At 40.4% G+C, this 12,882-nt stretch overlaps 1 protein-coding gene across 2 annotated transcripts; it reads left to right on the top strand.

Annotated features, from left to right (window-relative positions):
• Positions 1–1,218: 1,218 nt before the first annotated feature.
• On the top strand, positions 1,219–9,574 carry zc2hc1a (zinc finger, C2HC-type containing 1A). 2 transcript variants are annotated; one of them, XM_068582227.1, is made up of 10 exons: positions 1,219–1,310; positions 1,916–1,989; positions 3,442–3,558; positions 3,715–3,741; positions 5,619–5,760; positions 6,123–6,265; positions 6,977–7,067; positions 7,168–7,243; positions 7,410–7,514; positions 7,954–9,574. In XM_068582227.1, the coding sequence occupies exons 1-10, from the start codon at positions 1,292–1,294 to the stop codon at positions 8,081–8,083; spliced, it is 924 nt and encodes a 307-aa protein (XP_068438328.1). In that variant the 5' UTR covers positions 1,219–1,291; the 3' UTR covers positions 8,084–9,574. The 2 variants fall into 2 exon arrangements, with proteins under 2 accessions (XP_068438328.1, XP_068438329.1); XM_068582228.1 differs by lacking the exon at positions 3,715–3,741.
• The last annotated feature ends 3,308 nt before the right edge of the window (positions 9,575–12,882 follow it).

Raw genomic sequence — 12,882 nt, forward strand, 5'->3', positions numbered from 1 at the left:
TATGACACTGTACCAATAATCAATGAAAGCCAAAAAGGTCAGATGACAGGAGAATGTGTTTGTGTGTGTGTGTGTGTGTGTGTGTGTGTGTGTGTGTGTGTGTGTGTGTGTGTGTGTGTGTGTGTGTGTGTGTGTGTGTGTGTGTGTGTGTGTGTGTTTGTCAGAGTAGAGGGAGATCACATAACAGAGAGCCAGTGTGAGAACAGTGATCGTGTTGTGATGAAGGCAGTGAGGCCATAGCCAGTCGGTAGCAACGTTTACTGCGGTCTCATGGCATCTGGCTGATGTGAATTACTCCATTCAGATGACACAAGTGCTCAATATGCCAAACTGAGAACTTCCGAGTGCCCTGGGAGAGTGTTTGAGCCAACAAGTACAACAAGAGAGAGAATACACTAGTTTGATTGTATGGGAGCTATGATCACAGTCATCTTATGAGATATGTCATCAGACAAGGTTTAAATAAAGTCAAGTTTATAAAGGCATACTTACAATAAAAATAAATCATAAAATCACTGGAGCAAGTTAAAAAATGTTATTATGCCTTGCATTTCCAGAATTTAGTATTTCAGTAAATAAATAAGGGGATCCTTGCCTGATATATACATTTCTTATTCCTTAGTTTAATGTAATGTCATATTTGGAGATAATAACGGGGACAGGAGAACGGAGGTTACCTCTAACGCTCCATCGCTTTTCAAAGAACTCATGAGCCGAGCTACAGCCAATGAAAGACTCGGTTGGTAGCACGTGAAGCGGCACTACACAATCCAGTTGCTATTGGAAGCCAAAGATCAGTGATGTCAAGAGACTTCACACTCATTTACAGCCCGCAAAACTCCAGTGTCTGAACGACCGACAGACCTGCATTAATGATTACAGGGAATGCAGGTCTGTCACAGGGAAGTTGCTACAAACTGAATATGAATAATTGCACAGAACTGCATCCAGACTGCATCTTGATCTACATAAATTGACTAATATTATGACAAAATCATTGTAATACAACACCCTCCCAATATCATATAGCCATATTTTACATATGCGAGAGGAATATCCTAAATGTATGGTTGTCAAAAGACTTAAAAATAACCTAAATATTGCTGTATTCCGCAAAAAAAAAGAAGTATTTTTTGGTGGTCTGTGGGGGGCGGGTGAGAAATATAGGCGATCTTACTAATTTGAGACTGGGCTTTCCGTATTTTGACAAAGCCGGAAGTGGCTCGGGGTGAATCCTCTCACTTCCATTGGCCGTCTGTAACAACAGCAGCATCAGCCAAGAGGAAACCTAATGATGGAAGAATTTGAAGGTGAGCAAAATTTCGGTTTTATGTGTTTATTTATATCGATGTTTTGTTGCAAAGTCTAGCTTAGAGTCTCTATGTTTTCATTATTTTAAATGAACGGATTCCTCACTAATGTAGCATTGCACTTTTTGTCAGTAACCTCTCTTTCTGTTTGGGTTTAGCCCAAGTAAAGCTCGGTAACGTCAGGGCCAAAGATGAAGCTAGCTCCCGACTGTCTCTGAACGGCACTAGCCATAGGAGCTACCCAGCGTTAGCTTGGTGCTGACTAATGAACCGTGAAATAAATTAGAGCCTGGTCGTGCTTTTAGCCGTTAAATGTAGGTCAAATTATGGCCGCACCGTTATTGCTAACGGTTTGACAATTTGGAGTGTGAACGCTTAGCTAACGTTACTGTCTGACTGACGTTACTTCCAGTCTGTTCTTCAGCCTTTGGACATGAACGGTGGAGTCCGTATAAAATGAAATATCTCGCGAACTGCTATGTGTCTAGTCACATGTGTTCTGTTTTAACATAACCAATGTTTGTGTACACCTGATAGTTTTAGAAGGGGGTAAAGGTGGACAGCTGTGGTCCATGTATGTTCTCTGTGATCTTTTGTTTTTGCAGATCGTGGTCCTCCTCCTGCTGTGGATCTGACTCAATGCAACACCTGTAGCAGATGGTTCTTACCTAAAGTCCTGGTAAAGAAATATATGACTGTTGTATTATTACTTCAAAGAACAGTACAGTTTTCTAATGAGAAGGCCCATTTCATGTTCATCTAAAATGTGAGACTAGTTGGTTAGCAAGTGTTTTGCTAAAAAAACACATTTCACACAATATTTTCAGCTAGCTGCATGTCAGCTGTTAGCTGACATCGCCAGTCTTTATATGGAGGGTTTTCACAAAGTAGTAAAGCCTTTCACTTAAGCTAACGTGTAGGATTTTAGACTACATAATTTAAAACCCGGACCAAGGATCTGCTGTTGTGCTAAAATGTATTGTCAAACTTAAATCTAGGAGTGCAGATTGTAGATATTGGTTGTTTGCTATGTAATGGAATATAAATATGTTACAGAGTAATCAAACCCAAAAAACAAATGCTATGTTTGTGCACTTGAAGCACTGTTGAGAGTACTTACATCTGCTAGTTACATAATAGCATTTTTTACACAGGATTGTATTTTATATTAGTCATAGACATAGATCTAGACAAATATAATGCATATGTTTATTAATACCACTATATTTGCTTGCATCATTACGTTCCGTATTTTGCTGACATGACTAAAACATAATACATGTGTTTTATCACATCAAACCTACAATGATTTCCATAAGTTAATGAAACATATTGTTAACCGGTGATGCCAATACACACATTTGTGCACTTTCACAAGCCTTATCCTGATTAGTTGTCAACTGATTACAACAATGTGTGATGCATTTATTGGCATGTGTGTATTTCTCGCGTGCCTGTGTCTCCATTAGGAGGTTTGATAAAATTGGATGCAACATTCAGGATATTACTGGGATCCTTAACGGTACTCAAACAACTTTGTGGTTTGTAGCTCGATTTAAAAAAAAAAAAAGATTTGCTGGCATTCTTTACTTTCCATCTGTCACAGAAATCACATATGCCTCTTTTTAATAACAACAAAAGATCATTTTGGAATTGTGATTGGAAAAAAAATTAAAAGGCAGATGACTTAATATGAAGGCCCAGACCTCAAATGTTGGCAAAAAAATAAATCAGAATCGGTTTTATTGGCCATGTGTGTTTACACTCACATGGAGTTTATCTCCGGGTATACGTTGCTCTTACACACAATATACAATAAACAAGATACATATTAAAAAAAGACTTTAAGGACAACGGAGACAAGAGACAATTAAAGACAAGAGAAGTCAAAAAAAGTGCAACTCGTGCAGATGGAAGAGTCTGGTTAATTGTTCATCAGAGTGACGGGCAGTGAAAAGAAGCTGTACCTGTGTCTGGTGGTTTTGGCGTACAGTGCTCTGTAGCGCCTACCAGAGGGCAGGAGTTGGAACAGCTTTTGTCCAGGGTGTGAGGGAGTGTGAGGGGTCTGCAGTGATCCATTACATTTGTGTAGTTTTTGCGTCTTGTGCATCTTTTTTTTCCCTCCCCTCAGGTAAAGCATGCTAAAATCTGCCAAAAGTCAGCCACCAAAAAGAGGAAGGTTTTTGACTCCAGTCGCCAGAGAGCTGAGGGTACCGACATCCCCACGCTCAAACCCATCAAACCAAAGGTAAGACGTCTCGGGATGGTGGCGGATATCAAACTGACAAAAACTGCTCAAAGTTGTACATCTCAGTGTGGAATCTCTGTCCGAAAATACCTGTAACCTCCTTTGAATATGTCAAATTCAGCCTAAATGAATGTAGAACCTTTAATTGTATTTCAGTCACAAAGTTCATCTTCTACAGCGAAAGTAAGTTGATTCATCTTTTTTTTCAATTTGTCCTTTCTTTCTGTGTGCATTAGTTTTTAGTGGCACAGTTAATCCGCTGAAGCCCAAGTTGCATTCACTCACTGTTTCTGGCTTTATAAATACTGGTTTTCCCACTTTGAGCCATTGGCCATTGGCTTAAATAGTCTGGAGGCGTGTCACTGTCAACTGACTCATACTTGTGGTTTAAAAAAAAGGAAACACTGAATCTGTGGAATTTTTTTCTTACGACCAAAAAAACTTCATAGTAGCCCTAACTACATTTTCTCCAACCATTACTGTTTTTTGACAGTATTACCCTCTACTTTCTCAAGCTGCAGTAATTCTTCTGAAGTTCAACTCTTTCTCTTCGACCATTCACCTGTAAGAATATAAAAATTATGGCATGGCCATCGTAGAGGTTGTCATAACTCCCAAGGCATTTAAAGTAGCTTAGTGTAGCGTTTACGTCTCCTCGGCTCTATCTGTCGGGACGGAGATCCTCCAATTACACCAACACAAGACACACGCACACAAACACAAACACAGAGCTAGCATCCAGAGCAGAGGCAGAGAGGCTGCGATAGAGACACTGAAGTGAACCAGGTGAAATGAACCACATTAAACACTTTGCTTGTTAGTGAGTTGAAAGCCCATACATCTGTTCAATAAGCATGAACGTGCTCACGAAAATTGAAAGCTAGTTCAATCCGCCTTGCCCGCAGTCTCTCACTCACAGCCTGGAAGCTCAGCCAAAACAAACCCAATTACTTAGTCATGAAAAGGAGTTGATAAAAGTAGCTCCTTATTGTAATAAAATCATAAAGACACCATCGTAGTTCACCGACACACTTGGAAAGAAAGAACTGAGCTGTGATTACAATCTGCAACCTCTCCACGAGGTGTCACTAAATCTCACACTCTGTTCCTTTCAAGTTATTCGGAGTAACCAAGATTTGCTGATCTTTGTGATTGTAATTGTCCGCAGTTAATTATAGTCCCCACTAGCAATTATGAAGTGTGTGTGTGGGTGGGTGGGTGTGGTGTGGTGTGGTGTGTGTGTGTGTGTGTTTCTTCTTTCTATGGTCTTTGCTTCAACTCACTCTGGAAAACAGTACTGGGGTGAACAGGACATCCCAGTACACAGGTTGCTTTGGGATTATTTCTGTACCACACACAATGTGGCACTTTGGAAGTACTTCATTTGAAGCCCATAATTATAAAATGGTTGATTTATGTGTCAGAATACACAATTATATTACAATGTATCTCCAAGTCAAGGTCTTAAGGAATATACTGTAACTTGTGGATGGTTAGATGGAATAAAGAAAAATTAGCTTCAGTTCTCAAAAAATCATTTTTGTTTGTCAGGCACACTGGAAAACTAACTGTATCTGAGGAAGTAGGAAGTCAGCACCAGCAGGGTTAGCATGTTGCCGCAGAAACAGGCCACGGGACACCGAGTGAACTACTTCTGTCAGAACACATTAGCTTTTGATATTACTCAGACTGCCATAATGGGAAAAAATAGGAGGGTTATGAGAGTCGGAAGCTGCAAATATTACAACCACAAATTCAATTATAGGACTTTCCAGACTTAAATAACAACATAATTGTTTTGCTCAAGGTACAGTTTCAGACTATAGCTGGCTTTTGGGGTCCTGGTGGCACAGTAGCATGTTCTAACTTTTAGAGGGAGTAAAGAGAGACACTTGGGTGACCTTCATTTCAAAACAACCAGTTTTCAGTGTGCACATAAATAATAAGGACACATTCAGTTCAAGTAGTAACAACGCTCTCTGAACAGCTGTCTACGGTTGTGGTAAAAAACAAAACAAGCTGGTGTAACAGTGCATCTTGTCTGTGTCGCCTCCTGCCAGGCAGAGCCTCCTAAGAAGCCATCCAACTGGCGCAAAAAACATGAGGACTTCATCGCTGCCATCCGGGCTGCCAAGGTCGTCAGTCAGGTCATGAAGGAAGGCGGACCATTACCCCCACCTCCTCCTCCTACTTATGACCCAGGTAATGCATAGCTCCTTGCAGAGTGGAACTATGCAAGAAAACAAACTTTGACTGATTACTGTTTACTGTTAAGTAACTTCATAATGAACAAATTACCTCCTTACCAGCGGGTTTGAGCAATGTTCTTTGACAGGTGAAACTAGAAACATTACTGACAAATAATGAAGATGTGCTGGAAATGTTTTTGCCTCCAGAATGTCGAATCAAAAATGAAAATGTTTACAGTTGCAGGGGGAAATAAAAACACACGTACAAGACAGACCTTCCTCATTGAGCAGTACTGACAAGTGTCCTTGTATACTGGGTTTATGTCACTCGAGTGGTTTGATGTGTGTTTTCTCACTCACCTGTTTTGTCTTCAGACTATGTCCAGTGCCCTTACTGTCAGCGGAGGTTCAACCAGGCTGCAGCTGACAGACACATGAAGTTCTGCCAGGAGCAAAAGGCCCGAATGCCCACCAAGGCCAAGTTAGGAGATGCGAAGAAGCCTCCCGGTCGCACACCGGTGAACACATGCACACATGCTGCACCACTGAATGTTCACAAACAGAACATTTGTGTTTTAGTTGAAGTTTCTACTTTAGCTTTTTTTCAAAATCCAATTTTACATCCTTTATTTCTGATACATTGCTCATGCGGCTTTCATCTTATAAGTACATCAGCTGTTTACCCTCGTCCAGATACTTGGCCAGCCAACTCTCAGTCTTTGGTTATTTACAATTCTTTACAATTTAAGAAGTACAGTTTTTGAATTCACAATAGTTCCTATTCCATTATTACCATTGTTAGACACCTGCTTTGCAGCAGGCGTAGTAGAATTGCCAACAACGGATATGGCATACAGCAGGGTCCATAATGAGAAAACATTGTTGTCCAGTGTGCCTTTAAAAGATATATATATATATATATATATATATATATATATATATATATAGTCCCCTCTTTTTACTCTCTTCCTCAGAGAAGTTAACAACATAATTTTACATCAGTTTGTAAAGACAAACCATACTCCAAGCATTGCACATTATGGTCTGTCCTCCTTGGCCATGCAAACTATAGCTTAGTGATACATGACCTGTGTGTTATATCCCTATTTCTGTGTTTACAAGTAGAGTGACTGTGTTGATGTTTTGCCCCATGACCTCTGTGGCTTATGGTTAGTTGTCTTATGGAGGCCATTTATTTATTTTCCATTGTCTTTCTCTATCAATGCAAGCCTCCTGCTTCTGTAAAGAAAGCTCCCGCTGTGTCAACCATCCCTTCAGCCTCCTCTCGTTTACCCCAGAGAGGCATTGGACAGCCCACTGGTATGGCCACAGCTCTGTTGATCTGTTGTTCTGTATATTTGTGACACTTTTATTATTATTTTTTCAATGAAATTACTCTGGCTTCTCTCTTTTGCTCCAGGGATCCCATCTAGTAAGGTCTCTTCTGCAGGTTCAATGAGAAGTAATCCCTCTGGCCTCACAAGCCCTCCATCAGGGTCAGTGCTCATATAAAGATATTGTTAACACTATGATTGACTTAATTGAAGGCTTCATAAGAATAACAGTTTGCATCTATGAATACAGTGAGGTCTGTCTTTATAAGACGTATCTGTCTTTATAAAACCTTGTTTGTCGTTTTTCTCCTTATGTTTCTCCTCTCAGTCTGGGAAGTAAGACTCGCGGTGTGAGCTCTGGCTACGGCTCTTTGAGGAGCCCTCAGCCGGGCACATCAATCAACAGGAAGAAAGTAGAAACCTACACATCTAGGTAAGCCAGTTCACTAATAGGTTTGTAAAAATAAAAATATATACCAGTAACTACTATAGAGTGGATCTAAACTGTCCTGCCCCCTTGTGCTTTATTGGTGTATTGCATACAGGTCCCATATAAATGACCACAGTCTAGGTTTACGTAGATGATCGTAAAGCTGACACTAACATTACGTTAAAATATGTCACATACATTCACCGTGAAGTGCTTGAACCTTGTAGGAAAGCTCAAACTGACATGCTTACCTGCTGTTAACACAAACCTACTTTCTTCATTTGAAGTTATTTATTTGCATATTGTACTGTCTCATTTTGACCTCAATAATACTTCTAATACAATGCATGATTTAAGCCCCTAATAATCTGTTATCAACAATATCCCCAGATCTGTTTCTAACCTTGCTGTACGGTCATTTTCTTTTTTTTTACTTTCGTAGGAATGATGTTCAAGATGGAGTTGGCAACGGCGGGATGAAGAGCAAGTTCTGTCATGGTTGTGGGGCCAAGTACCCGGTTGAATCAGCCAAATTCTGCTGCGAGTGTGGGATCAAGAAGTTGTGTATCTGATGGAGGTCAGGAGATGGAGAAACTAGAAACGTATGGGATGCACTGCTATTCAAACTAGCATTGGAAAGGTTCGGCAAAGCTAATCAGTCTTTGTGTTCACGCTTGTGGGTCGAATTTCACGCCAGTAAATTGGTGTAATCGTCGGCAGACGACCATGCGGTCGGCGTTTTCCTTCCTCATGGCCGTTTAGCCTTCATGGAATTTGCTGGTCCTTGTGACATTATAGAACATTTTTAGGTGCTTCCTGCTATATAGTAAACAATTTTGGATTCGTACACATTCTGCCATTTACATGACATAAGTATAATAACCCTAATCTACAATACATTTTGCATTTAGTCACTACGATTACTGTTTCTTATGGCTGACTGATTTCGGTGGCAAAACTGATCTGGTATAAAGTTATGTTGAACTGCGTTCAGGTTGATGATATTAGCTGATGTGGCTATTGATAGAGGAACAACCTCTGCGGCTCATTCATTTTAGTTAACCTCCTTCTTACTGCCTGACAGCGTCGCAGCTGATTCCATCCACTCATACACAAAAACATTATTGCCGTGAAACTAGCGGGATTAACGGCTGGGAATGAGAGATGAAACTGTTTTAGTCATGGGACTGTCTGTATTATGACATAAACATAATGTTATTGCCGCTGGACAATAATTAGGTTTAACGAAGTCACTATCAACTGAACGCCATTGCTGCATCCTTAGAAGAGAGTACAGATGAGTAAGAGAGTAGGTCAAATTGAAGAGGTGCGTTGTAAACTGTGACTGAGGAGGAAAAGAACTCGTAGTGGGTGCCTCATTGGAGGGTGGCTGTGATCGCCCCGTATCTCAATCCCCAGTCAACCGTGATCTGAAATGCATTCCTTAATCCCATGTGCGTCTGCTTGCCCAAAAACTAAGTATGTTTCAATTGAAGTGCAATATGATCGACTACTAAAGGAGATAATGTGGTTTTCGAAAAGGAAGTGTGTTGTAATTTTGGAAAGATATCCCCTTGTTTCAACAGGGATCAATCCAAAAATGAACTAGCTGTTAAAATTAGGTCAGCGCTCCCTTTAAGGTCCCTTTTCAGGCACCGTTTGTTTCCAGCTATTTTTAATGTTACTCTCATAGGTCTGATTTTTCTAGACAAATGTAGCATGAAATCCCAACCTGTTTATTCCCCCCATAATTTTATACAATGCAATTAATTATTTATTTTTCTTATTACCTTTTCATTTGAATGAATGCACAATGACTGCTGTTTTGTTAAAGCTTTGTGGAATTAAAATGTTTTTCTCTGGAGTTGTATGAAACCCAACTGCATCTGGTTGTGTTGCAGTTTTTCCCCCCTGATCGTGTTTCTATTCTGTCAGTATTCAGTGCATTTAGGTATTTAGGGTCAATAGTACAGCAACATGACAGACATTTTTATTTCACTTCTTGATAGGACAACACTATTTATGACCCCACAAAGTTCATTTACAGGGAAGACGCTAAGAAGGAAAGAAGGAAAGACCTCTCCTTGAGGTGCGTAATATTCATTAACTGCCACACTCTTAAGAGGGACTAAGTTTGATCATCTATGAGTCCTTTGAGAAGTGAGTTCAAGTTAAATGACAATTATTTCAACAGACTGGACAGGTTTGTTTTTCTGTACTGGCATGTATATCGACCACCAATAAATTGATTTGAAGAAAGATGTGATGGAGTTGTGAGTGTCTATTGAAGAGAGAAGAAGCGGAGCACATTAAAGTGCTATAATAGTTAGTATATACAAAGTCACACACAAGCCTGCTTTAAGATATAAATATATTTTTAATACATATTGTTGGAAAAATAACTATGTATAGTGATCTCTTGCGCACCACAATGTTTTAAAAGAACAGATAACACATCCCCTCAAGGAAGTCCCCATCAGGGCAGCACCCACACACAGTCTCCATTGGTACCTGGAGATGAGACTGAAAACGGGTTTGGACTGGCGGGAAATTCACCATCTCATCCTGTAATGAATTGTTTATCACAGTGTATAAAAGGCAGAAGCTTAGAGACGGACCTCTGAGTGGCAACTGATGCCTAACTGTAAGTGGCAAAGTCTGCTCCTTCTTGCAAGAATACATTACCTGATTAATGATTTCACACTGTGTCGAGTAGAGAAAAACACGTATGCCATGTACTATATATGCAAAAGCGCAAGCTATGATGATGCTTTATATACGGTCGATAACAAGATCAGAAAATAGCTGTTGGAAAAAAAAAGCTGCATGTGGATATTTTTTTTTCATCATTTCTGATACACACAAACGAACAAAAGGCTTATTTAAAAATAATAAAAAACACATTTGGCTCCCCAAACGACAGCCCAACCCTGATAAGGTTAAGCTGGCAGGCAGGCACCATTAATCAAAGCATCAAGTGAATTTGACAGGAAAGCTTTTAGCTGTATCCCAGAACAGTGTGGGTGAGCTAAACTCAGCCACCTGTGGCAGGATGTGCTTTTAACATATCAATCACACTATGATGAATCAACGTGATCATATTTTAAGGAGGGTACCAATGACTTGACATACAGCCTAAAACAACTCCCCAGACAAAAAAGAAATAATAAAGATGTGCCAGGGCTAGTCATTCTACTCTAAAGTGAAAGTAAAACCTTATCGGAGCTTTAATATGTTCTGCTCATGCTTGAGCCGTCATGGCAAAGTGCAAGTAAATGTCATAGCATATGCTCTGCAAACAAATGGCTTGGAAAAATACTTTTAGCTGCATGTTTGTAGCTTACATTTTTATAGTTTACCTTTTAAGAGCTTCAATTGTGCCGTGCATCGTGCACCTTTTTGTCGAGTCTGCAGCCAACAGCTCGACATTCTTCTGCACACAGAGTCCATGTTGGACGACCTTGGGGGTCGATCTTTTCCCGGGGAAACTTTTCTAAAGAATCAGTAGTCACAAACATCCAAAACAGTTGCTAGAGAGACGTACTGGCACTTGAAAGGATGTAGCTTAAATAAAGCAGAAGCGTCCTCTTGCACAATCCAATGAAGCCGTAGTCGAACAGAAGAAGTTCTTTGCTTCACAATGAACTTGAGTTTGCTCTCAGTCGATCAGGATACTGCTCAGCATCTGGTAGCAATTGGTCATGTCCGACAGGATTGCCTCGGCTCTGCAAAGTCTTTTGATCTCCCTCTTACTTCCTATTCTTTGCTTGTTTCTTCTTCGTCTCGTTCTTGTCGTCCTCTTCGACCTCACGTTGGGTCCTTTGGTCTAGTCAATAGAATTCAACACACAAACACAATGTGCGAATTAGTGTTGAGTCCTTATAATACGCTCAGTTTAGCTCTATGATCTCATGAACATCTGTTAAACTATGTTCACACCAAAATTGTTGTGTGGTTAATTTGCACAATTTACGTGGTTGATTTGCTTTTTTGCGGCAGAAAGGGGCGCGGCTTATGTCTGTAAAAACAGTTATTATTTCTGCTTTATACACGTCGGAACATCAAACGCCCTCGTGTCTGGGTTCATGATATTATTTGTATGCACACACACACACACACACACACACACACACACACACACACACACACACACACACACACACACACACACACACACACACACACACACACACACACAGCGTCAGCGCTACTTCAGGCGGACCTGCAGCAGTTTGATTCAGCCACGGCAGGACGGCAGTGATGACGGGCGCAGCATCTCAACGCTGATTGGCTCTCGCAACTGTGTCATGCACATTTTTCGCCAGAGTTGGAAAATTTCAACTCGCGCAAATGAGGCAATTTTTTTTGCAGCACAGCATTATTGTGTTATTTGCATCATTTGCGCCGTTCACGCCAGCCGACTTTGCGCTCAATCTACGAAAAATGTTTTGGCGCTAAATCCTAACATGATGTGCTCTATGACTGCAATACTCATCTTATTGTCTTATTGATGCTTATTTATCCCATATCAATACAAAGTGAAACAAGGCTTCCTCCAAAGTCTGTCTCATACAAATTAAAGTCTGACCTCGGACAACCCTTAGGTAATCACATACCATTCTGCTTTTACCGTAGAGGGCTTGATCAAAGTTCAAAGTACAGTGTATTTGTTAAATGCAAAGGGAAGCTGTAAAAAAGTTCCAATCAAACTATGTGAGTCAGTATCTTAAACATGTACTGGTCTGGTGAAGCCTGAGGCTCTGAAGAGGCTCAGGTTTGCTCCGCTGTATGACTCAGACTTCAACTATGAGCCTGAATCACCGCATCAGATTTTGATCTGACAGCGTTAAAAACAAAATGCAGATCAATTAAACATAATTCATCCAGTGGTAAAGAGGGTGTGGGTTGACACTGAATTTTGGGTTGAAATATAAATTTCAGTTCCAACATGTTGCATTTATACTGCATCCTAATACGCTTTGATTGTCGTGCACAAAGAAGCATAATGTGTCCTCATCTCTGCCTGGCACCAAGTGAACTTGCGTAAAATAGTCCTGTTTGGATACACTCACACAGCCAATAGGCTGTAAAGCGTATCACTGAGTCACCCGCCATGTGGAAAAGAACAATATATCCTGCCAACATTTCCTGTCCTTCAAATATGTCAGTTAAATGTGCCAAACCAAATTACCACACAAAGAAACAGTTTCCTAGGTTGGTCACTCTGCAGCTGCCCCTTCCAAAAACACCATTCATTATTTACATTTACATTTTCAACAACAGAATGTGTCTGGACTCACTGGTTTCTCCAGACAAGGGCACCGTATGGAGTTTAGGACGGACGTGATCAGGCCATTTGTTTGGGATATGT

Source organism: Clinocottus analis, unplaced genomic scaffold (genome assembly GCF_023055335.1).
Source record: "Clinocottus analis isolate CAN_PGR_092001 unplaced genomic scaffold, fCliAna1.0.p SCAF_18, whole genome shotgun sequence".
In the NCBI taxonomy this organism is placed as follows: Eukaryota; Metazoa; Chordata; class Actinopteri; order Perciformes; family Cottidae; genus Clinocottus; species Clinocottus analis.

Excerpts from the sequence above, each read along its gene's own strand:
- zc2hc1a (XM_068582227.1), top strand. Across the intron at positions 3,559-3,714 it reads TCAAACCCATCAAACCAAAG|TCACAAAGTTCATCTTCTAC; the intron begins GTAAGACGTCTC and ends ATTGTATTTCAG. Across the intron at positions 7,515-7,953 it reads GTAGAAACCTACACATCTAG|GAATGATGTTCAAGATGGAG; the intron begins GTAAGCCAGTTC and ends TTACTTTCGTAG.